Here is a 27,748-nt window from a genome sequence, read left to right as displayed (position 1 = left end):
ACAAATGAAGCGTACAAGTTTGCCCCAAAACGTGTGGTCCTTAATGTGTTAAGAGATTCCGACGTATTCGCGAATAATATCCGAGATGATAAGCCAACAAAATTTAAAAAATATATAGATTGCGTAGTCCTACGTCCTAAGCGGTCGTGCCTCGAATACAACCCCTCGATTTTTTTATTGTATGGTGGATTTTCAAGATTTCCGTTTGAAAGCCCCTGGCCTAGACCTTGCCCCTTCCGGCTACCATTTGTTTCGATCGATGCTTTGATCTTTGAGAGAAATGAACTATAATTCAGAACAGGGTGCCAAAAACTTGCTGAATTCATTCTTGGCTTCATGTGTTTTAATAAAACAAACGGAACGAATTGAGAGGCACCATTTAAATTTTGACAGCTGTCAATAAATTACTTCGGTGATGTGAGAACGCCTGGCATTTATGCGGTTTCCAGCTATTGATCATTAATGTTGTGTTTCCAGCTCCGTTTCAAAACTTACAAAGGAGTTTTGGTCGATGATTCGTCCACGATAGATGAACGTAAATCCCAGTATATTAAGCGTTTTTTGAAAAATCACAAGCAGCTTGCAAATATCGGCATGCATTTTGTGATGTGACAAAACGCTCTGCGCGAAAAACTGGATTCACTAGCGTTGACACGTCACAAAATAGCAAAAAAAGTGTATTTCCATCAATAAATCATCGAATAATGGTCGAAAATAACAATTGAGATTATATTGTAAAAAAGATTATTCAGAACAAATTGGAGCTTGTGTTCAACTATCAATATCTATCTGGATAGTAAGCCAGAGCAACGTCTACTGCAAAGAAGCTTTTGTACAATACATGATAATCTACCTTCTGAAATGGGCATTTACTGCAAGCGTTTTTAAAGCTCGTTATTGACTGCTTGGCATTACATTTTTAAAGGGTCTAACGGAATAAATGGTTTGATGAAGGAAAAAAAGACTTTTTGTCGGCCAATAGTTTGATCAGATTCCTAATCAGTTGGGCCGGTTTTTGCACTATCATGCCAACCCGACCAAACTATCGGCCGATAAAGATTCAGCAATCTGTGGGAGCTCTCAGAGCTTAAAGTCTGACACAATAGTTTGGTCGAGTTTGCATGTTAGCGCAAAGTTGACCTAACTGAATCGATGTAATGTGCGCATATGCATACCACTCCATACTGATTAACTCTTCTACGGGTACTGGCAACTATATTGCCACCAACAAAAAATATTCTTTTCGCTGCATTCGGAGTATAATTTCAATATTTTACTTAGCCAAAACCTTCTAAAGGTATCTGGCAATACTCCATTTTTTGGGCTACTAAAAATTTACTATATTAATTTGATAACCTCCATCTCTAGACACTTTGCTCTCTGCAATCGTCTTAAGTCTCAATCGTAATCGACAATATCTAAGGAATGAATTCCTATCGACTGCATCAGTAAACCTAATGCACCATAACCAGTCCACTGTCACATCTGTGCAAACAGTTGCCTGTCCGCTACTGCACTGCCGTTTTTCTCTATTTTTCTACAGCCATATGCGACCACCGGTGACTCACTATCTACTACCTACTCCTGGCCCACCGTTCTAAGTCGTCATCGTTGATAGCAAGCAGGAAAAGGTTACATACTCCAAGCAGTAAAACATCCTCGGCGAACGCGACGATCGCCGCGGCTGGCTATCCATTCGCGCGTTTGATCAATCGATTAAATATATGGTACACCCCGTGTGCGATCGGTCCGAGTAATTTAATATTCTTTTTAAACTGCCGTGCTTATTAAGCCTGGCCCCATACATGAAAAACCGGTCGCTTATGAATATAATAACAAGTAGTCAGCGCCGCTGCTCCCTACAAAGTGTGTTATTTCTGACAGACGTCTGGAACCAGGCCGGCCTCTGCACCTCCGGCACCGGGGAGCTGGCCACGAGTTCCCTGATGAAAAACACGTGAAATGGTCAATCGTGTGTAGTGTGTAGTGCATACTGTCTCAGCACGATCTGATGCCACAGGCGAGTAAAATGTCGTCATTTATTTACCCAGATTGATTCTGATTTAAATTTGTGATCCTTAGCGGGAAGAGGAAAAAAAACTAAAACATATAAACAACTTTTTTGCTATTAGATTGTAGGAATCGCCATTCGCGGTTTGACACATTTATTCCGCTTGTTGGAACAAGCATGCCACTTGTTCTCAATAAGGTTGTCTCCAAAATTATCTGGTCAATAAACTAGGGGAAAAATGTTGTAACTTCTAGAAACAAAACCAGTGTGCGGGCTACTACCGACGCCATTCTGTTTGTCGGACTTTGATCAATCGGGGTTGTTTTTTTTCGGTGCCATTCGTAACCTTAAGAGCTTGTTTGGGGCACCCACTGTTTTCATTCATGCATCCGTCATCTTATACAATCGCGGCCTTCGCCATCGAGTTCGGAGGTGTGAGAAAAATAAGGTCCACGTAATCAATGGCGAACATCAATAATTCGCAAGTTTTCTACTCCCGCAGCAGAGATGAACGGACTCAACGCCCCCATACTGGTTGTTGTGGGAAAGCATTAAATGGAATGTGCACACACAAACACATGCGTGTGTGTTTCGAAAAATTTCTGGTAACTTTCCACTGCCATCCAAAATTCAGGTAACATTCACACTGAAGAAGTTTGTAAACTAATTTCGACCTGGATGTTTCTTGGCGAAAAACAAGGGAGAGAAAAAAAACGCGTACCTCAAAATTCGCCGAGCGTGGTGTTGTTCAAATTTGCGTTGCGTTCACTTCGCTAATCTCATGGAATTTAATCGTCTTCAAGTCGCGCGCTTGTTGTTTTTCTCCTCTTATTATTCCAACCGCGGAGGTGACTTCATAGCAAACAACAAACATGTTTTGCTACCACTGCACAAGAATAACGTTTCAGAGGCTCGCCCAGGGGTAAGAAATTCTTCAAAACAAACCGCCAGCTGACCGGTTGATGCTGCTGCGGCGATCGACCGTCTTGTTTACGAAGAGCGTGGAAGGCAGATGCCGAGAGAGCCTGTTGCGAGCCAGGGTGGTATTGGTGAGGCCACTTGATCGTGGGTTTTGTACCGAAGCGCTCCGGTCGTGAGATATAAAGCGAGCAAGCAATCCGAATATCAATCAGTTCAATGCTAATCGTGAAATCGTAAGGTTTGTTTGATCGAGAAACAATCATCACCTGTTCTCAAAAGTTGTCGATTATTTGTTGCGGACAAGTTAAATCAACAAGCAGTTAAGAAAAATGTTGTATTCGCAAATGCAGTCTAACCCGCTCCACATGCATGCCCGGGCCCGCTTCAGTGGCATTCGTATCGTTCCGGCGAAGGCCCCGTCCTTGTATCAAGAGTGCGTGAAAGTGTTTGTGGCAGAGTTGGCTCGCTCGGAACAACAAGATCAACAAGTTGCGGAAATGAATTTCCTTCCGGCGAAGTTGTTGGCCAACATATTCGAAGAAATGTGCGAATATCCAGCTCTATCGGGTGTGCTCCGAAAGCTACTTTGTGATCCGGTTCTGTTCATGAGGGTCTTCACCAACCAGAGTCTGTACGTGGTGGGCAAATGCCTCCGCCATGCATCTTCTTCTTCCGGGAAACCAATTGTACCGGAACTTACCAAAAACTACTGTGATATGGTGCGCGACGAGCCGCTTGATTCGAGTTCATCGGCCTTCATGAGTCGCATTCAGGGAGCTTTAAAACTGGGCAGCTTCGTGTACGAAGCCGGCTGGGCCGCAAGTAGTGTTAAAGTGCTGAAAGTGGTGCAAAGCATGATCTCTTCTGTTGAGGATAAACAGCTTCGCGCCAAACTCGAACTGGATTGCATTCAGCGATTGCTTCGTGCTGAGGCAAGCTCTGTGATATCGAAGGCCGGCAAAACCTGCGACATTTTACTTTCGCTGACAACCACCGTCGAGGACACCAACGTCCTCATCAAATCGTATCTGCAGGTGGCCTATTACCAGTACCGTGCCAGACAGTACGAGCAGTGCCACGAATGGACGCTGAAAACGATGAATCTCATCACAAGCTCAACGCCGATCGATGACATCATTGAGGTGCTCCAACTGGAGGCATTATTCTGTTTCAACAAACAGCGCTATGACCTCGGCAATATGCTAATCAGTCAGGCTATTCAACGTGCTCGTTCACACTATGGAACCTACCATCGGGGCTATGCCGCCGTCCTTCAGAACTACGGGCTGTGCCTGATCAAAATGAACGCTACCTCGGCGGCTATCCCAGCGCTCATGGAAGCGCTAGACGTCACCGTTAGACACCTAGGATCTCAAACCCCCCACGTGCCAATGATCGAGTCGTACATCGCGTACGGGTTGTTCCGACGGTCCCAATCCACCGGTCGGTTTGATATGGCTCTAGACCACATTGACAGAGCGATCGCTGCTACGGGACAAATGATGCTATCCGGCGCCAAACAGACGCTCGACTATCTCAACGCCGTTCGCGATCTGATTCGCAAGGGATGCGACAGTGCCCGGACCGCAACCAAAGAGTGCAAACCCGCCAAAGCGGACAGCTACGACCAGTTCACGTTTTCCGAAATTCGGGAGAAGTACTTCGAGCTGAACGAATCGTTTGAGAAAGAGATAACAGCCTGATAGTTTCGTAGGAATGGGATCATTTGTTTTTATATTAGCTTATGTTAAGCTGTGTTACAAAAGAAATGTTTTATGTTTAAAATAAAATTTATAATAAATTTCTTAAAATTTAATCTCGTTTTTCTTCACACATCATACACGCGGATGACAGAAATGCACTGCTGCGGCGCTTCTTCAGTTGTTTTTTCTCCAACGAGCGATGAAAATGCAAATGAAGTTATTTCTTGCTAAAATCACCGCCGGTTGAAAGTCAGATAGCACCAACAAATGAATGACGTGGCGTTCGATAGCGAAGTCCGGTTCTGAGCGTATTTGTTGTTCAACTTGTCTTATTTACTTTTTTTCGCCGACTGATTGGTGTTCGTAGAAACGATGCTTGTTTATGGTGTTGGCCATAAAATCGTGTGTTTTGTCAAGGGCGTGTAAGGAATCGTTAATGACTTTGGCAACGATGAACCGAATTTAGCTTTCTTTCGAGATATACAGTGTTAAGATGATCGTTACATGATGATAAGTAGTTCGTTAGAAAAAAACTGAAATGGTTCTAAAAATCAAAAAGTGCAATGCTGCTGAATAATTGATGTGGCAGCATCGAATAATCAGATTTGTTAGAAACGATAGCGTTATATTTTGGTACCTACTATTCGAAACACTCTTCAACGTCATCTTTTTTCCTCGATTCCCCCCCTGGTATTGGAACGCTAGTGTTGGAAGGGACCTGTCCTTTGGTTTGTTGGTTGTCGAAAGTCGAGTTGACTGTGAGTTGGAGATTCGAATAATTTTAGAAGGACGAACAGAGGATAAATAGAATCACTCAAGGATTGCGAGGTTTCTAGAGGTTCTGTTTCACGAAGCTATCATTGGAATTAATTTTTTTAATTAAAAAACCTTAGCAATAGGAACGAAAAATTAAGTGAAATGTATTATTTGGACGATTCATTCACATTTTTGAATCGGGCACGCATGAGTGATGTGACATGTCGCACCGCCTTGTTAAAAATAAACATTTTATATGTCCGTTTCACCGGGGTTCGGGGAAATATATTCATTTACCATGAAGCGAATCACTGCGATGCGCTTTATTTCTCAGAAAAGCGAAAATCAATGACATCTTTCGATCACGGTGCATACCAAACTGTCACTTGATGGATTGAGAGGTTGTTCTTGGATCCGCATTGGATTTTAATCCACCAACATGCGACCATATTGTTTGTTAACTATCTCATTCAAATTTAGATTTAAACCGTGTCGTTTCGACGTTCGATGAATCAATCAAAAAAGCATACTTGGAAGCTGGCACCAATAGAATCTTGAATGCGTGAACAAATTCAGGGAAATGGAATAACATATTTTGATTTATTGGTTATACAGCGCGGACACGATTATATACAGTTTCCGATTTCTTTTCACTGTATATAATCGAATCCTGTATATAATCGAGTAAAAAAATTTTTTTTTTCGTTTTTTTGCATGTATTTTGGTTTTTTGAATATAAAAGAGGAATTTGGAATTTGATTCATCCCCTTAAAGTCAGAAAAAAACCTTGCTCCCATGAAAAAAATAAATTTATCCAAATTCTCTCAGGAAGTGATAGACGATCAAATTAGATTAAAAAAATCCTTCTATGCATATGTTCGAATTACATCAATGACAGGGTTATTGACCTTTTTCTTTTGTTTCGGACTTTGTTGCCTCATATTACATTACTGTTGGCTCTACATTACAAAGTACGATACAGGATACAATTCATTTGAAAGATCAATTAATCAATTAAATTGAAGCTCTCTAACCGCCCTAAAATTTGTTCTTTGACACCCAACACGCAATATTTCTTAATTTGGCTGCAATAAACAATTATTGGTGAAAATTCAAGCAAAATCTTTAAAAATCACGATTTTTACCCCACTGAACAAGTAATAGCCACTTAAACGTTGAAAGGTTACATTTCTTCTTGAAATAAGTCATATTTGAAATATAAAAAATAAGATTTCCGAACTGTACATAATCGAGTCCAAAATTGTATATAATCTAATCACATATAATCGAGTCCGACCTATATATGTTTCGGAATAACACCTTTTGCTTGGTTACCTTCAACCACATGTATGATCATACAAAGTAATCCAAGGGTTTTAGATCTGATGAACTAGGTGACTTTACGACATTCCGCAAATCATTCGGCTTATAACATAAAGTGTTATTTTTAACGCCTTTAAAAAAAAACAAGTGATAGTTTGCCAAGTTTACTATCACAAATGCGGCGCTTCGGAGCCGTGGAATGTTTAAAACATTATCTGGGGTATTTCTCGAACTGTAGGCTCACAATCTGTTGTTTTGTACATTGTGAGACCATTGCAAAACAAATAACTTTCCATCCGAAAGGCAGTCTTGCCCTCAGTGCTGTGCTAGTAGGAGAGTTGGAAAGGGCAACAGTTTCTTCTTCGAAACATTCGAAACTCCATGAACTTTATGCCTCTCAAAAACTTGTCATCCCAGGTCATTTTTGAGCACATTATGCTTTGTCGATTTTGGAACATTGAGATCAGTGACCATTTTATACGTACAAAGCGTTGTGGTTTTCGTTCCCATATTTCATATTTCAATTTGAAGTTTGGGCTCCCACTAATTGACCGTGGCTGATCAAACCTATTATTTTATTGCTCACGTGTTACAAGCAGGATGTCTTCAAGCACTGAGACTATGAATGTCTGTAAAATAACACATAAATATTAATGCCTTTTTTGCGTACGCATGCACTCAGTTCACTTTGGCAGAATGCAAGTTAAAGGAGATAGTTTTTAGTTCAGTGTGGTTGGATGTATTTTTAGTCTCAATCTCTTAAAATGATTGAGAAAAATTTTGGATTCTTCGTCGCTGATCAGGTCGTAATCAATATCGGGAACCAATCGGAAACCAGCTTCATGAAAAATTCATGATTAACAGGAGGTACATATTTCATCGAATGTTGAATGTCGTTGTACTTCACACGAAGAATGCTGTGTCCATTTAGATGTAAAAGTTCCATTTTGATGGAACGTGAAGGGTCTCCTAATCTCTTCCTCAAGTCTAACTCAAAGAATGGATCATCTGGGCCGTGACTATACTTAAACATAAGTATTCCGGGTTTCGATTTCACCACAAGTATGACTTTCATACTCAGCCATTTCAAATTGTATTGTAACTTTGGCAACGCTTCATTGGAGTAAAAATCGTGTTATTTTAGTGACAACAATCTTTTTCTTGTTTTGCTTACAAGACGAGACCACTTCTTCCACTGTTCTGGATCGGAAACCCTCCTCCGTTAAACTATTGAAACACGAGTTGACTTGGCAATAAATGCTGCTTGTGTTTCCCACGTTGCTTTTTCGTAAAACTGTTTAAAATTTCACAGACGTTGCTCGAAAGACATTTTGTTATAACAATTTTTTGAACAATTAGGTGGCAATATTTTCCAAAGCGTGATATGATTTGGGACTCTATTCACGAATATACGAATACAATACAATTAAAGATGTAAGAAAAATAAAAAAAACGTTAAAATAAAAAAAATATTAAAAATTTATTATATCAGACAAACCGTTATAGTGGTTCTCAGATTTTCGTCAAAAGTGGTAATTTGGTTCTTTATCGCAAAACGTTAGACCCGTATTTTTTTAGGGTGCCCATTTCCTTTTTGGGGTGGTCCGAAAAATCAATTTTTTTCCACTTTGTCCCTAAAATGACTTTTTTTCTAAAAAAACATAACTTTCGAACCACTGAACTGATTCAGATGATCGCCATATCAAATTGAAGCTAGTCTTTTATTAAAAAACATTGAATTTGCGAAAAAATGGATTTCATTTTCGTAGTTATTGATTGTAGTCGTTTTTTTATTGTCTTTTAGACTAGAGGGCGCTATGTTTTTTATATTTTTGAAATCTGAGTCTTTTTAAATAACATATCTCGATATCAGAGAGGTTTTTTTTAATATTACTTTTGTGAAACACTTGTATTTTCGTGTTTGTAATTTTGATTGAGTTAGTTTTTCATAGTTTTCTCGGCTGAAGATAGAGGGCGCTATATTTTTTATATTTTTTTCGGGAAAGCTGATGTTTTTTACCCAATATATCCGAAAAAACCCATAACCTTCAATTTTATATGTCGATTATCTGAATCGGTCCATTAGTTCAAAAGTTATGAATTTTTGGAGAGGAAAAAAGGGGTTTTTTCGAACCATCGGTTGACTTTGAAAAATCATATCTCAAACACGGAAAAAAGCCTCTCTGAAATTGGGATATGTTATGTAAAAAATCCTCAGCTTCCAAGAAAAAAAAATAATAAAAATAATAAAAAATACGGGTTACCACTATTGACGAAAACCTGAGAACCACTATATCGGTTAGGCATGGAATGGCTGTTATAAGATATAAAATTAGAATGGTTTTGCGTAATATGCATTTAAAATCTATCAAACATCTAATTACATGCTTTATTTATGCTTAATTTCTTAGGGTGGCCTCCCTATCTATTATGACACTCTTATTGAGATCGACGTTCATAACCAACGTCACAATCATTCTCAATCCTTACTTCAGAAAAATGTTTGTTTTTTAAATGTTAGCATAATTGAGCAAAAGTAATTGAGAAAACAATTCGAATCAGTATGTGCAGTAAGGGTCAATTATAAAGTAAAAGGCCTCGCAGACGACTTTATAGATTTTGCACCGATGAAGCCAACATACACATGAAAAGCATTTTTTCTCCAAGATACCAATAGTGGTAAGAGTTCAACAATAAAAAAAAAAATTTTGTTTCAGGGTCATAATTTTGAATATAAAATTAGTTAAATTTAAGAATTTCTAAACGAACCAAAAAACTGAATTAAGAAAAGAAAGTTGTACAATACTATGTGAAGCTTCCTTTCGTGCCCTCAGACACATGTCATTAAACTTTTTTCTAGGTAAATGGAGCATGGTAGAGGCCATAAATATGAATCTTCCTCTGAGTGTTGGAATTATTGCGATTCCATCATTACAATATATTAACAATAAGGATGGAGGCGAATGAACCCCAAAGTTTAAAGCCTCTTAAAGCCAAGAAGAAGAAGAAGACAATAAGGAAAGTCTTATTATGTTTATTTGTACTCAGAAGAAATCTCGATAAAATTGCTACTTACAGGTATTTGATGGATGCGGTAATGATTAAAATCGAGTAATGGGCATAAATATACATGTGAAATCTCTCGACAAAAATTATTCTGAAAGTTCTAGTTCATAGTTTTCGAATATTCTACGCGCATTTTTTTATCTTGTTATGTGCAGGTGTGATGGACAAAAATCGAGAAGAAACTTCAATTAATTTTGTACAAGGTTCATTTGATGCGAAATTATTGTAATTTTCTACATCAGTTTAAAAAAAACTAGCGTTTTAGAAAATCTATCGCAATTTTGTAAATATTACAGTAAATACAAATGTTAGCAGATCAATTTTAAGTCTAGAGTTTTCCGGAATTCCCCTTCGAACGATTCATATTGATATGTTCAGTTATTTTTCTTAGTCGATCGATCAAAGTTTGGGATAAATTAGACCATGGAAAACAGTAGGAAATGGATTTTTTTCTCGTTAATTTTGTCTATTTTTGTCTAGGTTTACCTACATACAGTAAGATACAAAATATGAGCATAGAATATTCTAAAACAAGAAATTTAAAAAAAACAATTTGGTAGAGTTATACTGATCAATAAAAATATTTATGTGGTCGCTGAACCTGAATAAATAATATAAGCATCAATTGCAAGTTGGATTGTTTTCTCATAGCTTCTGCCGAGTATCTACTAGGTATTTGTTTTTCATTCGACTGGTATCGATAATGTTACCGCAGAATCGATAAATCAAAATGATGTACATCTCATCTTCTTACGTTATTTTTTCACGAAGTTACATCCTTCCGAAACGCGCGCCGAATAAAGGGTAATTTCTCGATCTATGTTCCGTCAGCAATGTGATATTTCGATTCGTGAGACTCAGCGTCTGATGTTTCTATTCGGTGAATATTATTTCTGCTTATTAGGAATTCAAATGAAAACAGTATTAGTGATTAGTCTATTTCCGAACTGATTGATACACTATCTTGTGTGCTGTCATTCCATTCTAGCTACTTCCGGTGCCACTGAAGGTCAACAACTTCTTCTAGCTGCCTCGTGTGTTTCAAGGCAACGATGTTGTCGGTTCATTGGTTTCTGAATGTTGAGAGATGATGAAGTTGGACCGATATAAATATTTTTGTAAGATCGACTGTTCTCACTGGGTTAGAGTTTAGAAAGAGCATGACCCTGAGATTCAACCAAACACTATCTCCCGTCCTAAGCCTGTAATTTACAATTTTTTTTAGTTGAGTGAATTATAAGTACTGAAGCCATCTGCGCACGATGGCTCACAAAAGACACAACGCAATAACCTGGATTCATGGCAGGTGATTTAGCTCATCGATTCATTATGAATGAGCTTTTGTTGTATTTTGATAAATTATGATGATGAAAATCTAGGAAATTGCGAAAATTGCGACAAAATCGCTGAATTAGCCGAGAAAGACCGGCATAGTAGCAGCCGTAGCATCGGCCAAGAGCTGGGGATAAGTCATCAAACCGTTATTAACCATTTGAAGAACCTTGGATTCACAAAGAAGCTCGATGTATGGGTGCCACACACGTTGACGCAAAAAAACATCTTTGACCGTATCGACGCATGTGAATCGCTGCTGAATCGCAACAAAATCGACCCGTTTCTGAAGCGGATGGTGACTGGCGATGAAAAGTGGGTCACTTACGACAACGTGAAGCGCAAACGGTCGTGGTCGAAGCCCGCTGAAGCGGCTCAGACGGTGGCCAAGCCCTCATTAACGGCCAGGAAGGATCTGCTGTGTGTTTGGTGGGATTGTCAAGGAATAATCTATTATGAGCTGCTACCCTATGGCCAAACGCTCAATTCGGACCTGTACTGCCAACAACTGGACCGCTTAAAGGTAGCACTCATGAAGAAGAAGCCATCTTTGATAAACAGAGGCCGCATTGTCTTCCATCAGGACAACTCCAGGCCACACACTTCTTTGGTGAGGCGCCAGAAGCTCCGGGAGCTCGGATGGGATGTTCTTTTGCATCCGCCGTATAGTCCGGACCTTGCACCAAGTGACTACCACCTGTTTTTGTCCATGGCGAACGAGCTAGGTAGTCAGAAGTTAGCCACAAAAGAGGCCTGTGAAAATTGGCTATCCGAGTTTTTTGCCAATAAGGAAGCGAGCTTCTATAACAGAGGTATTATGAAGTTGGCATCTCGTTGGGAACAAGTCATCGAACAAAACGGCGCATATTTGACTTAAAACAGATGATTGTAACTAATTTTATGAACAAATGAAAATTCAAAAAAAATATCGCAGGACTTTTTTGACAGCCTAATATATAAAAATCTCGTGCCACGATGTTCGTGGTCGAACTCCTCCAAAACGGATCGATCGATTTTCATGAAATTATGCACAAAAAACTTGGTAGGCATGAGAATAGGACGTAAACTTTATACGATACCGTTAGGGTACTGATTACCGTATGTTTAATACTGATTGGAGTGGACCTATGCAGAAAAGGATATTAAACAATATTTATTTCAACTTTTTTTCTTAAAATTGGCATTAAAGTACATATAACCTCAAAGGATCACCCTCCATTTCCTATTTTTAATCGTGATTTTAGTATTTTGGTGTAAATAAAATCCAAATAATCGACCCGTCGTGCGTTTTTCAAAGAGAACGAATTTATTTACGTTGTTAAATGACAGATGACTCTAAGTTCGCTTCGTCGAACTTTCATCCACACATGCGCCAATAATCTCAATTCGGCTAAAGCCATGCGTATTGCCGGCGATCTGGAAGACTTTTTGAGTAAACATAATAAATTATTGAAATTATTCATGTATGAGCTCGGTTTGCAAGGTGACACGTTATTGTCATCAATCCAAATAAAACACCGACTGGAGATCACGTGTATACATTCAATGCGTATGTTGTTGAATACATTACTGGAGTCATGTTAGGCGACTGAACAGTGACGCGAGAAATTGTGATTTGAAAAAGGAACAATAATATTGGATGTATTCGGCTGGATGGCAAAAGCGAGGATTACCTCATATGCACATTTTCAATTTGGATAGTCGACAAAATACGCCTTGGGGGAATCGATAGTGTAATTTTTCCGAATCGATTGCAATATCGCATTCTGTCATCCGTTCGACTTCGACAGGTTGTGCGAATGTCATCTGACCTTGAAACGCAATGCGATATAGCCGTCATTGAGCTTCGTGTTCCATTTCTGTGAAGCGTAAATTGCTATGAATTTTCGAGTGAAATAAACACGCTTTGGAACAAAATTGTTAAAATGAAATGTAGCTCTATCGTGTGTTCTGTGTAACAGAGTAACACATTCTCTGCAGGTAGGGAAAATCTTGAACGAAAATTGTCTTCGATAATTATTTTATATTCTGGATAATATTTTGGCTGAAATGCAAGGATCTTCTTAACAATATCGAATAAAAATTCCAGATATGGTTCATTGCCGTGCGGTGATCTAAAAATTGTATAGCCTTGCATGGCAGATGAAAAGTGTACAATGCATTTTCTTAAATATTTCACCAACGACACGACCGCAAGCCTTGGTGGATATCTAATATATCTACGAAGAAATACTGATGATGATGGGCAATCATTCATAAAAAATAACAACAGACATTAACATGAAAAATTGTTCGGCAGTGCCATATTCGCCTCAGCTGAGCAAAACATTCAATGCTCATATTGATGTTGAGTTCTGTGGTTCGATGAAGAACAACCCATTTGCAACAACGAAATTGATATTGATTTTCTTTATTTAATTTTGTGTGGCTTGTATGTTGCTTGTATATTTCTTTAAATTTTTGTCGGTGGTCATCGACTTGGCGCTCTATTCCTCGGTATTTAAATCACAAGTATGAACACAAGAGTCACGAACGTTTCACGTATGAGTCAATCGTTGAAAAACTCATCATAATAATATAAGATTATTTTCAGACACAATTCTCGTTCAAGATTTTTCAGATCCCTCCCCTCTTCTCCCCTTAGCGAGGGGGAAGGAGTGTCCATTCACCATAGAAACGTTTCGTGCCCTCTAAAATCTTCACATGCCAAATTTGGCTCCGTTTGCTTGATTAGTTTTCGAGTTATTCACAAATTTGTGTTTCATTTGACAGACAGACAGACAGAAATCCGTTTTATATATATATATAGATACCATTAGATAGAAAATTTATTAAGATTTTTTTTTCATTATAACACAAATAGTGGCGATAATAAAAACAGTAAACAGTTTAGTTAATAAAGTGTGTATGTTTTTTAGATTTCACTCGCTGCATGCGCTGTGGAGTAACAGACAATTCATGCCTTGAATAAACAAATAATAGCTCCCAAATAAGTGCTCCTGTTGCCGAGTGGTTAGCGTCACACCTAACCATGCCGGGGGTTCGGGTTCGATTCCCGTTCTGGTCGGGGGAATTTTTCGTCAAATTAACTCCCTCCGACTTGCACTGTGGTCACGCGTATTCTAGAGCTTGCCACTCAGAATGCATTCTAGGCGTGTTATTTGACGTAGAAATCTCAGCTAAGTACTAATAAAAATGACACAAGTAATACTACGTTAGGACGGCGAAGTTTCTCTAGGAATGTTAGTGCTATTTATGGAGAAGAAGAAGAAAGTTAAAAAAAATAACTATCCGGTCAGGAAGAAATCAGGATAAATCATATTGGGTTATCCGGAAAGTTCGTGTTGATTTTTCGAAAAACAAAAGCCTGATTTTTATAGGCAGTCATCTTTTACGCAGTCTTAAAATTATAACCTCCCTGGAACATATTTGTTTTCTCGTATGGTTTTGCTGACCACAGAGCTGAAGTTTTTGTTATGAAAATGAAAAAGCATATCAACAGTAGATAAATAGTTGATTTTTTTTAAATTTTAGTGTTATTTCATTCGATAATATATATATTTACTATAATTTCACAATCAAAGTTGATTCTACTTTGAATCCGGCAACCAAATGTTATATAACATCTTATTATATTGACTTTGAATTTAAAAGGTTCTCTTTAGTAGTATTATGCTCTGAAACGTACTCTTTCATTAATAATTTGCGTCTACTCGTACATCATACAAGGGAATATTGTCTCTCAAACTTAATCTCGTTATTATTTCAGAAAATCGTTAGATCTTCTGGTATTCTGGAAATTATCAAGCCTTATTTTGAAAAGCCCCGAACCATTTGTGCGTAGTGGATAATTCAGGATTTTAACTTATTCACTCATTCGAGATAAGTCGATTCAGATTTAGTCGATTTGCAAGAAACATACATATTGATAAAAAGTTAGGTACAGCTTCGTATCAGGAGAATTTAATTTTATGTAACCATTATACATGTGCGGACCGGAGAGCTATTATGACCGTCCTCATTTTCAATGAAGAAAACTATGACAGGGATTCTAGTATATTTTTACGGATAGTTTTCACTCTGATGAAGTAAAAAGTACACAAGTCAGGAAAAAATCAGGTAAAAATGAGTGTTTGTCAGGATATCAGGGAACGTGCTCAAAAGTTTGGGAAATCCTGCAAAATCAGGAAGGTTGGCATCTTTGCAATATTTCATTAAAATTACTATTACTTTTATTATGAATTTTTTGAACGACCGATTACGGGTTGTAAGGAGTTGAAAGATAAACTCTTGCAAACCTTGCCAATTGGGGTACTGCTTCGAGCTTATTGACTATCAAACAAAAGCAACGTGATTGTTAGCAATGGGATTTTTATTTTTTCGCGAGTGTGTCGTGAGCTTCGCGTATCAGGTTTGTGTCGAAGTAAGTGTACCCTCTCTCAGATTATCATACCTGAAGACAGTTCTAAGTTTTATAATCTTGAATGAAAATAATTGATTGTAGTTCTTTGTTTATTTGAATTCGTAGTACTTACTCTAGCTCGACTAGTAATAAAATTATTTTAATATATCCACAAAAATTTCATCAATGTTATAGAAAATCCTTGATAGGAAAAAAAAGGTTTCAATATTCCTTGCAGAAAACTTGATATTCTATTAAGGGATGTTTATTCTATACGAAAAATTTGATAAAAGTTTATTATTTTTATGTAAGTGTTTATTTCGCCCTAAATGTAATCTTTTATTAGCTTCATTCAAACATGTTGTTTTTCCCAGATTAGTTTTTGCAAAATATCCGGCCGCCGGATATCCGGCTATCCGGCCTCAAACGTTGCCGGATGTCCGGTATCCATTATCCGGCCATACTACTATCCGTTTCATCACTACAAATAATCGTATAATTACGTATACGTGTTATCGTTATCGTAGAATTGTGGAAAAAATTAAAAATGTCGTTACGAGATTTTTTCTCTGATTAAACTATTATTATATGATCTTTTAGGGATCCTAGGTTGAGTCCCAATACAAAACATGAAAAGATGCGCGAATCAAATTATTACAAATAGCATTGTCGGGTGAGAAACATATTTTCACATACAAATTGCGCCTTTTAAAGAAGAAGCACAATTTCTTTACCCAGTAACTAAAAAACCCATACAAATCAGAAAATTTCCTATCTAATCTAACGATATCAATGCCAGGACACAAATAGCTATGAAACTACCTATGTTTGTTGGGTTCTAACTATTATTCAATGTTGCTCTTGATACAGGTATTGACACCGCTGAACGAAAGAGAGAAAGAACGGCGCAAAAGAACTGGTTCGCTTAGGTGAACGGTTAGCGACTGAGCCGTTCATCAAAGTGCACTGCTTTGCCCATCTCTACTTCATGATCTGGTTTCCTTATACGTTCTAACAAGTTTTTTTTTTGTGACGGACAAGGTGAGTCGATGCATATTAAGAATTATTCTACGTTTGCCGATAGTAAGTTTTCTACTTACTATTTATATTTAACTTATGTCAACAGGCTTAATGGGGAGAATCCAGGATACGAATCATTTAGATCTATTTTTAGTAATATTTGATGTGCTGTGGAACGAAGAAAGTTGAAATTATGCTGCTGCCAGGGGGAGAACAAACATAAATGATTCAAAGAGCAGGAGATGACTTGAAGGTGGCCGCTCTGTCATCCCCAAAGTTTCGACGAGGGTCTGGTTCGAATAGTTCAACGTTCATAAAGATTTTATTAGAAAGTTTATTGTACAATCATATCGTGCTCAATGCTCAATGATGTGTGATATGATATTGAGTATGTTGAGATACGAGAGGTTCGAAAGGGATGCGTGAGTATGCCAATTCACGATATCTTATCAAAAAGTACTAATGGTTTAATTTAGTAAGCTACACTTCCCCAAATCCACATGTCCCACATACCCAATGTCCAACTCTCCTTTACTCGAAGTTCTGTAACTCTATATTTTCCCTAACTCGATGAAATTCATGGCAGCTTTGATTGATTTTACTAGCATTCTTCTCTCCATAACTCGATACCTCCCTAACTCGGTGGTCCCTTGGATATCGAGTTAGGGAGAGCTGACTGTAAATAAGTAGCATCCGTAGAGATCAGTTCACTAAGAATCCACACAAACTCCACAATGCAGCGATCACGGTTATAAGATATCTAATCTGCATCACCAGGCGATATAATCATTACGATCCACCTACAGGCAATGTACATTCATGGACATCGATAGAAGAAAACCAGAGAGTGTCTAATTTGTTGTGTTCATGTTGGAATATCTATCTATTTTTTTCTTTATCAGTTTATTATTGGAAATAGAAAATGTTACTAGTTAATGGATCCGAATTTTCGCTATCATTATAACTCTTTCAACCCGTTTGAAGTTCAGTTCAGTTCATATAACAAACAGTCTTCTTTGGTCAGGTTAAATTTACGGATTTCTGGACAGTTACAAAAACTTAATTCAAAAGCAATTGACCTCAAAGTCCTCAAGTCAAGTTTCCGTCCATGCTTCTGGGCTCAGATCTTTTTACTTATTTAGCGGCTATCGTTCGTCCTTCTGTTGACCGTTGCAAAGTAATTCGTCTGCCCATAGAAGTAAAGTGTATTTTAATACCGGTAATAAAACAATCGGTTTCTACCTAGAAATTTATTATTACGGAGAAGAATGACGGATAAAGAATGATCATGATAGCTTCTACGGTAAGTCTCGTCAATTACTGGTATCGAATAACTAAGCTGTTGCTAAAGAACACAGTTTCTGTCGGTTAAGTTACAGAATTTGAGTATTTGTGAGAATTATTTTTATCTCGCTTGGAAAAATGGAAAAAGATTGACCTAGAGATAAAATTTACGTAAAGTTTCGAGATTATTAGCGAAGTTATTAGCTCTGGATAATTGTACCGTTTGGATGAACAAACTCATTAGATAATGAATGTGTGCCCATGTTTGTGCTATTCCTATGTGCTATTTTTATTGGATTGTATTCCATTACTTCAACTGGCATCTCTCATTTTTGTGACGGTTCATACATTCTTAGACATTTATTCTAACAATCTGCATTTGTAAATCGATATGATAGCTTGTGCAGCTTTTCAGCATAGTTTAGGGCTCAAGGGTTTCGACTCGTGACCATCAGACAGTTGACGCGATTGAACATCTGTGTCCGCTACATTTTCCGCGGCTCGTTTTTTTTGTCCATGTGGGGAATTAAGTTCATCAATCTTCATCGTTGACAAGCACAAAAAATAAGCACTGTTCAATCGCATCGATTATCTGACGGACTCTACCCGGAATCTAAGGTGTCCAAACCTGGCCGAAAGGCTGGAACGATTGGGATGGATGGGACAATGAGTCAACATCAAATTGTTGATGAGCGATATGTGGCTATCGCGTATCGTGAATGTTCAAATTTCGATCAAAAGTGGAAGATGGAAATTGTGGATTACTTTAAATGGGGATTTTGTGAAGGGAATTATGGGTGACCATTGTTCGCGCTAAAATATGCACCGTCTATTCAAATGTTCTTATACCCGTGCATAGTTTTCCCAGAAACATTCCATCGTGAGCACATTTTCCCGCCCCTACTCAATTGCTAATCAATTTGCTGGAATTCCGACACATTCTACAGATCAGCTCCAATGAATTTTTTTTTCTAGATCCGCCAACAGCTGCCGCCGGTTATCGCCGGAATCGTCACTGATGACATGGCCGGTGTTAGTTTTTCCGAAAAGCTACGCCGGGGATTCCGTCGAATGTAAATTCAATTATTAAAGCGAATTTAGGCTTGCATGACGGGGTGAAACCGTTAGCCGACCAATACAGAGCGCGGGTGTTTTCACACTCGACAACGTTCTAAATGGTGTATGGAAAACAGTAGGGTAAATGATCTTGGTTTGTCCAGTCGAAAATATGATCATGGTTTGCCCACTTTTTTGAATGCTCTAATTCAGCGCTCCTGTGTCAAATAAGGCCTTCGAATGTTTCGAAACATATAAATGAAATTGGCTTTTACATGATTTATAGTAGTTTGATAGTATATTTTTACGAAATCACATGTTTTAAAGGATTATAAAATACACCTTCTATTTGTGTCAATGCGCCCCTCATTCGAGCTAACTTTTAATCGATCACCAGATGTTTATTTGGCACGTATTCAGACCTTTTCTGGATTACAACACTTATAAATATTGTAAACATCATGCTTGCTCACCATTTGTATCGGATTTACATAGCTAAACCATTAAATTAACGCATTTTGATGAACTCAATTCTGATCATGAGTTGTCCAATTCAATAATGTTGTTTTGTCCACATGATTTCTATGGCAACCGCTTGGCGCGCTGCAGTTTGTTTATGTTTGTTTATGGTGTGCTTCGCGCATAGCAGAAGTATGGTTTTTCTGTGTTGATTGTGTTGAGGTGAACATTTCTAAAATGCCCAAGAAAAGGCAATATTCTGAAGCCTAAATTATGAATGAATCAATATGATGACAGTAAACTCTACTAGAGACTTGGGGCTTTTCCTTACAAACAAACCCAAACTCGTATCGATTATGTGTGATTTTCATGAAGAAAAATCGATTTGCATTTACTAGTTGCGTAAAAACACCTCAAATTGGACAAACCAAGATCATTTACCCTATGAGCGCGGTAAAATCGCATTTCGGCGGCCAGTCATCAACGAAAGATTTTTCTGTCGAGGATATGACCGTTTTCCGATTGAATTAATGTACACTTGTGCATTTTTTAACTTTGCCTATTGATAACTAGATTAACAGAAACGCACCAACTCTATCGTTGTCAATGCAATCTCGCGGCTGAATTTTCGATCGTTTGGAAAGCTGCCAACAGACCGTGGTTTCACTGGTTGACCCGATCGTTGAAGTTGTTAATAACTGTCCTCTGTTTCGAAGCACAATGTCGCATTGGTCTAACCTACCATGATGATGCGGAAGATGCGAGTCGAGGCCTGTCGGAGGGAAAAAATGGACCGTTGAAAACTGTTCTTTTTTAAATACAATTTTGCATTTAACAGGATTTTTTTCTAGTTTCACAACCCGATCGTGTTGATTTTGATGGAGAAGAATAGCAAGATGAAGAGGTTATTACTCCTTTTCTAACTTCCATTTCAGGACACCAAACAGAGAAAAACAACACCGTTGACCCAGCTTTATTCCTCAGTTCGGCAATTGAATCTAACGATTAATTTTTTAGATGATAAAGTTCGTTTCGTAATGTCTTGATCGTTAAACTTAGTCTGATTCATCGAGACCTCCCGAATCGTAGAAACTGTTCCGGTTCAGGACGGTGTTGAATATCGCAATGTTTTATTTGAGTGGTGGAAACCTTTAACCCTACATCACAAAGGTGCAGTTGCAAAAAATATGTAATGGTTTTGGTTTTGAAGCTTGTATGAAATTTAATTATCGGCATACCAATAAATCATTGTTTTAGGATTAATATAGAACTTCGGAGCGCGATAATATGAGTCAAATCGAGTAAAGTGACAAAGTCGACTGAAAATACAGGCAAACCTGTTTTTGTGCGGTTGATTTTTGTGCGATTTCTGTTTAAGTGCGATTTTATTATTTGTGCGATTAGTTTGTGTGATTCAAGACCCGATGTCATAATATAATCGCACAAAAAGAGTCGCACAAATGAGGAGCCACGCAAAAAGGGACCGCATAAAAACTGTAACTGTTTGTCTGTAAGCTTATTTAGAGACCGCTCGCAAGCTATGTAACGCGGAGTGTTACTCATCCATACTAAAAATGTGGCATCCAAACTAAAAATTCTAATTTCTAATGTAGAGGAAGAGGGAGGGTACCGAAACGTTCCGAATTGAGCGTTGCATGAAGCGATTTCCGTTCGATTAATAGATAAATCGAATACTGACTACAAAAACCGATTATTAATCGAATGATTAATGCGTAGTAAATAGTCGAAACGAACCAATAATTTGCCTTGATTCCGACAAAAACCCTGTGCGGCCAACGCAGTTTTTTTAGTGTTTTTTTTTTATTATTATCAATTAACCATGATGGTAAATTAACTTTCGGTGGCGGGAATGAAAAAACTGCTAGCGTTTGAAGGAAATTGTTTCTGGTTTATTCATATGATAGTATTCGGGAAAAAATGAGCTCAATGCGTTGTTTCTGTAATTGATTGTAATTGAATTCAAATTAAATATCAATGATCAAAGTGTAAATTACACGTTTAGATAGATTCTTCACCTGTTAGTAAATATCCAGAAGCATACCTGAAAAGACAAAGAAAAAAATGTTATGAATTAATTTTGTATTTTTTATAGGGGTTCATTTTGTATAGGTGTTCGATGTAATGTAATTACATCGAACGGTGTAATTACTTTTCCCTGCTCCAAATAAACAAATACTGTAATATCTTGACGAACGTTGCGAATATTTTTGAAAGCTGTGAACCATTTAGTAGGAAACATATTTTCACTACTTCTAATGCATAATACTTAACCTAATAAAAATAGCTATTTTTTCATAAATCATCAAGGTTTGTAAGTATGTAAATGTGTAAATAGCCATCAAACAACTCCCCAGAAAAATCTCATGCTAGCATTATACAGGACTACTACAAGGTTAAATATTTCATACAATTATTTATTTATGTCTTATCTAGATGAATCTTTATTGTTTTCGAACATCAAAATTTTTTTTACATGGGAATTTCAACATTTTCGAAATAATCTCTTATTTACGCTGAGTGGGGGTGAGAATAGGTCAAGCATAAAATCGAACATAGAAATGTGAACATTTATCAGATCACTGTGAAGCCGCCACTAAAGAGTATCTCACATGTTCCAAGTTCACTAGAAACAATTGAGAACAGAGGAATCGAGGAATTACTCAATTCGAAAGGTGATATAGTTGATAAGGGCGGCATACGAAAGTGACGAAAAAGTTTGATATCCCTCCACAGTTATAACAAAAGAAACGCGAATAAATAACAACACCCCATTTCTTGACGTGTGCTTCACAAAATTCGTTGTATTTTAAAGTAATAATAAATGTGTTCAACTCGATGCCAAGACATATTAAATGCGAAACAACACTTACATGATTTAAGAGGCACTGTATTTCACACGTAAAAGCTGTGTTTTATTAACAGCCGAACGAGTTTGTTTAAAACTTTTATGACGAAGATCTTTACTGACGAAGTTTTATACGAACGGATAATTTAATGTGGACAATTTTTTGCAGTTTGTTTTTAATATTTTCAATGAATCTGACGATTTTTTTTGAACGGATTATATTCACCCTTATTCTTGTTTTCGTACGAATAGAAAACGTTCGAAAGTATGCCTCATTCGTATCCTTGGTTTCGTACGAAAGAAATCTATCCATTCGAACTTTCGAACATCGTTCGTTCGAACGAATTGTCCTATCCTTGTTTTCGTACGAAAGTGTTTTTTCGCCTGTCAGTCAAACGTTAATGTTGGGTTGCGAATCAGACGAAGCGTAGAAGAAAATTCAATCGATGTTTACGTTTTTGTGGTTTATTCAGGTGATGTGGTATGTAAAAGTTCATTTTCTTTTATGTTTAATTCTGAAATTCTATGTGATGTGCTTTAATGTTTATTTGAATTACAGTGAAAAATTGCTGTAGAAGCAGAAAGAAAGACATTTCCAATAGAATATTTCAACTCTAAAACCTAGACGAAACAGAACCTGGATAGAACAATGTAAGTGAACAATGTTTTAAGCCATTCATTTTTTTTTATTTTAACCTAATCATTTTATTCCCATCGGACTGTTTAGGTCGAAACCATCGAAATCCAAAAGCACAAACAAGGATCAATACAGCCGACTGGTTGATCTCTTGGAAGAGCAGCCGGATATCGCGAAGGGTTTCGCGAAATGCAATGCTTCTCCCTACTGGAATTCTGTGGCAGCCGAGTTGAACAGTCTTGGGCCACCAACTAAAGATTCAACTGCGTGGAAAAAGGTAGATACATTCAAAGTTCTGTATTTATATTCGTTTCTCTAAACCAGTTTTTTTGCAGGTCTGGTTCGATTGGAAATCGAACACGAAACGCAAGCTAGCCCACAACCGTCGCGAGCAATTTGCTACAGGTGGGGGTCCTAGTAAGTTTATTGAACTTACTGCGCTGGAGGAACGAGTTGTTGTTCTTGCAGGACTTGCTCCAGCAGTTGAGGGCATAGCCGACACTTGCAGTTTCGGGCTAGAACCTAGCGCAAATCAATCAATTCATGACAGTGGGGAATCTGCGTCGATTGAAGATAATCGAATTCCGGAGGATAGAGCCAATGAGAATAATGAGACGCATACATCGAAGAAGAGGAGGACATCAATGCACACATTGCTGGAGACACAAGTGCAAAACCAAGCAACGTTTCATGACTCGGTCACCAATATTCTAAAATGCTTTGAAAAAAAAACTGCTGATTTGGTTCATTATAACAGACAGATTTCGAAACAGTTAGAGAACATAAACGAAACTATCAACAATGTGCTGATGGAAAATCAGAGGCACAATCTGGAATTAGAGAGAATTAATCTGGAAAAACTGAAAATTAAAAAAAGGATTCTTGAGATGGAATTAAGCCGTCTACAATAGACATTTCGATTTTAAAACAAATGTGAATGTAATGTAATGTGAATGCTAAGCTATGTTGTAATTTAATGACATGAATTTTAAAAGTATATATTGTAATGTGAATATATTACATTTTCGAATGTAATAGTTAAAAACTACTCGAAAAATTAGAAGTGCGATATCGAAAATTTAAATAAGGTTGTACCTTCGTGAGAAATTATCACATGCAAATAAAAAATACATAATTTCAAAACTACATTTATGTAAGGTCTACTTATTGCTTTGATAAATATAAAATTCGAACACCAATCTTTCAGAGTACCAAAAATCGATTCTTTGTAGTGTCTTATAAAATATACAAGTACTAGTGTTTGTTATAATTTTTAATAAGATGCTGAAGATTTCATTTTGATTCGTGTCGCCGTTATGGTTTTCTGATTGTTCAAAGCTTTGATAGCATTAGTGACGAACCTGATCGAGTTAAAACTACACAGTTCGATTGACAAACTAAGAATCATTTTTATTTCCTGTCTGAGCTATAAAGATACAGTTCACTTTTCAATGCTACTTATATTAAACAAAGTGGCCTATTGTCCTAGATCGGTCAAGTCAATGAACAACAACACACGTTAAATAAGTAATGCTAACATCAACATGTGAGATATCACGTCACTGACTAGGTGGTAGTTGGTGACTCGGTGCATGTTTGTGGTCCAACTTGTTAATGTTTTCAACATGTGATACGTTATGGCGCTGGTACAAGAATGTAGGTGGTCAGGATCGTTGCTACTGTTGTTTAAGTTCTACCTGAGTATTCGTATAGAAAATGAAAACAGAAAAACATTGTATTTGGATCAAATATTGTTTTTGGTGGGTGCCGCGTTTGCTGACAAAAACAGCGGCGAGTTGATGATTCAATAGTCGGTTTGGCATTGTTGAAGCGAAATTGAGTTGACTTCGTTCTACGTTTTGTGACAATGGATGAAACGTGGATCCAATCCCACACTCCTGAGTCCAATAGGCAGTCTGCAGAGTGGTTGAGAAATTTATTTATATATCCCATACTATAATGCCGGGTGTTCGGGTTCGATTCCCGTTCTGGCCGGGGGATTTTTCGTCAAAGAAAATTCTTCCGGTTTGCTGTGGTCACGCGTATTCTAGAGCTTGCCACTCCAGAGTACATTCAAGGCGTGTTATTCGGCATAGAAATCTCAACCAAGTATTAATGAATGACCCTAGTTAATGCATACGTTGAGACGGCAAAAGTTCCACAGCGAACGTTAACGCCATTCAAGAATATCATAAAACCGATGTTTGTTTTATCGAATTACGATTTAGTCATATCATGATAAATAAAATCGGGTTTTCCCATTTTATACAATTTTAGATATATACGATGTATAATTTAATCCACGTTACAAACGAGTGTGATTTAATCCAACTTTATATACAACTTAGAATATGCAAGTTATACGATTTGAATCAGTTCTCAAGACAAATAATGGATACTGTTATGCTGCAATGATGGAAAACTATAGAATTTACCTCAACTTGAATAAATCATGCGTTTTTCGATGTAATATTTCACGATAATAAATATAATTGAATGTGTTTTAAACTATACTATGTAAATTAATGTTTTCGTCAGTGAAGGAAATATTTATTTGTAAATATTTAACATATATATGAAGGGTATATAAAATCTAGAATATAGGAATTCGACACTTTAAAACATCTATTCAGTTGACTGAACCTCATCATTGTCGTTCTTAAAATATAAACATATATTGTGCAGGGCACAGCAAACACTGATAATTTTTGCCGCTTTGGTAGGCGTATAATGGAGCTGACGAGCACCAAGGATACATCGAAATCGATTTTTTAGAACTCCAATCGTTCGCTCTATTATCCCCCTTGCTAAAACATGCTTGCTGTTAAATTCGCTTTCTGGACTTTCTAGTTCTGGAGCTCGATAAGGCGTGAGCAACCACGGCTCGGAAGGATAACCGGCATCACCTGCAAAATAACAGAAAAATGATTGTAAATTATGTACATCAATGTTATTCTTGTAAAGTACCCAAAATTTTGGTATTTGTGTCACCATTCCTATGCATTTCCTGTAAACGTGCTCTTGCTGAACTCAAACTCCAAATATGAGAGTCGTGATTAGACCCCTGGAAGCTTGCATCAACGAATCGAATACGTTGGGTGTGATCACATATCTGTATAAAAATTTACGTTTTTAACAAGAAAGGATATTATTGAAAAATTCAAATAACAATCAACTTACTATCATAGTATTCAGACTATAGAACCCTTTCCTATTATAAAATAGATTCCGGTCTGCAATTGGCGGAATAATTTTAACATGCGTGCCATCTACACACATAATAACGCCCGGAATTCCCGATTTTTCATAAAAAAATCGCTTTGCTTCCCTCATTTCTTGTTGTGTCATTTCGAAATTTATCCATTTGGTGCAAATCTTCCTTTCCAAAATAATCAACATCTCGTCGAGAACTTTGGAAAACGTTGACTGGGCTATAGCCACATCGTAGTCCTTGCTAGCACCATGTTGATAGCTCCCTTCTGCGAAAAAACGCAAGCAGACAGCAAGTTTATCAGTCACCGATAGACCGCCTTTCTTTTGACGTGGAAATTCATTTTTTATCTCTTGTACAATGTATCGAAATGCTGTTTTATTCAAACGAAAGTTCTTCTTGAATCTGAAAATCAAAAATTAAAATGTCTTATAATAAATCATCTAGCTCTAAGAATTGATCATTCTTACTGTGTTGTTGATAAATTCATGATGTTGGTTTTCTTTCTAAGGTTACTTCTACTCATTCTCAAAGAGGGGGTGTTGTCTTCCATCATTGCGACATAACCCAGCATAACAGTATCCATCTTTTGCCTTGAGAACAACAATTTCAACTGCACAAGCAAGTCACTCGATTTCCACCAATTTATCAACACGGATCTAGAAAAAGAAATAAACCAACGATCTGTAAAGAAGTCGAATTTGTACAATCGGCAAAACCATTGGTGACATTCGGATTTTAAAAAATATAATCCTCTTGAAATCTTTCATACAAAACAAACGCTCTTTTGTAGCGGGGAAAATACACATTTCAAAAACTGAAATTATCAATGAAAATTCATTTCTCACGGTCTGATGAACAGCTTTTATCAATTCAAATAAAATTTAAAACAAAAATCGCACTTAGAATAAAGTGAAACACAAATCGTTTGTTTATCTTTGCTTCATTACAACTGCGACGGGAAAAATACACATTTCAAAAACTAAAATTATCAATGAACTTTGATTTCTCCCTATTCGATAAACAGTTTTTATTAATTCAAATAAAATATAAAATAAAAATCACACTTAAAACAAAGTGAAACACATATCGTTTGTTTATCTTTGCTTCATTACAACTGCGACGGGAAAAATACACATTTCAAAAACTAAAACTATCAATGAAAACTCATTTCTCACTGTCTGATGAACAGCTTTTATCAATTCAAATAAAATTTTGAAAACTATCGCACTTAAAACAAAGTGAAACATACATCGTTTGTTTTTCTTTGTTTCTTTACAACTATTTATTTTGCAGACGGCGACATTGATTCTTTGCAGCGATTTGACAATTCAACTTCCCTAGATAAGATTTAAATTTCGAAACACATCTGGTAACACCAACAGTGTTTACATTCGAAAGTGGATTCGTTCAGCCAGGTTCGAACGAAACCAATGATACCTTCTCCGAACGTGTTCGAATCAGAGCGTTCGAACGAAAGCAGATACGGCCGTTAACAAGAATAAGGGTGATTATGTAGACTATTTAAATTTATCAAATTATCTTTTTTTTTTAAATTTGTATTGATCTCTCTTATGCCTGTCATGATCTTGGTGATGATGGACTATTTTTATTTTGTCGTTTTTATAATTGTATGAGTTAAAAAAAAATAAAAGTACACCACAAAAGTTTGAGCGTCGCGCGTAACACAGATAAAAAGGA

General features: G+C 37.2%; 4 protein-coding genes across 8 annotated transcripts in view; 2 read left to right on the top strand and 2 right to left on the bottom strand.

Moving 5' to 3' along the window:
* LOC129771066 (Ig-like and fibronectin type-III domain-containing protein 1) overlaps positions 1-27,748 on the bottom strand; it is a 436,355-nt gene that overhangs the window by 135,983 nt on the left and 272,624 nt on the right. The window lies entirely within an intron of this gene.
* Positions 3,128-4,748, top strand: LOC129771067 (uncharacterized). Its single transcript, XM_055774360.1, has one exon. The coding sequence runs from the start codon at positions 3,262-3,264 to the stop codon at positions 4,633-4,635; it is 1,374 nt and encodes a 457-aa protein (XP_055630335.1). The 5' UTR covers positions 3,128-3,261; the 3' UTR covers positions 4,636-4,748.
* On the top strand, positions 22,431-25,533 carry LOC129771069 (uncharacterized). Of its 2 annotated transcripts, XM_055774363.1 has the most exons (4): positions 22,431-22,680; positions 22,759-22,850; positions 22,927-23,113; positions 23,172-25,533. In XM_055774363.1, coding segments are annotated over exons 2-4 (765 nt in total). In that variant the 5' UTR covers positions 22,431-22,680; positions 22,759-22,848; the 3' UTR covers positions 23,748-25,533. The 2 variants fall into 2 exon arrangements, with proteins under 2 accessions (XP_055630338.1, XP_055630337.1); XM_055774362.1 differs by having other exon boundaries at positions 22,431-22,850.
* On the bottom strand, positions 25,365-27,578 carry LOC129771068 (putative nuclease HARBI1). The gene is made up of 5 exons (XM_055774361.1): positions 27,300-27,578; positions 26,518-26,706; positions 26,017-26,452; positions 25,804-25,948; positions 25,365-25,742 (listed from the first exon to the last, which is right to left on the bottom strand). Exons 2-5 carry the CDS (start codon positions 26,631-26,633, stop codon positions 25,462-25,464), a joined length of 978 nt encoding a protein of 325 aa, XP_055630336.1. The 5' UTR covers positions 26,634-26,706; positions 27,300-27,578; the 3' UTR covers positions 25,365-25,461.

This window comes from Toxorhynchites rutilus, chromosome 2 (genome assembly GCF_029784135.1).
Source record: "Toxorhynchites rutilus septentrionalis strain SRP chromosome 2, ASM2978413v1, whole genome shotgun sequence".
Lineage (NCBI taxonomy): Eukaryota > Metazoa > Arthropoda > Insecta > Diptera > Culicidae > Toxorhynchites > Toxorhynchites rutilus.
This window is presented reverse-complemented; position numbering and strand designations above follow the sequence as displayed.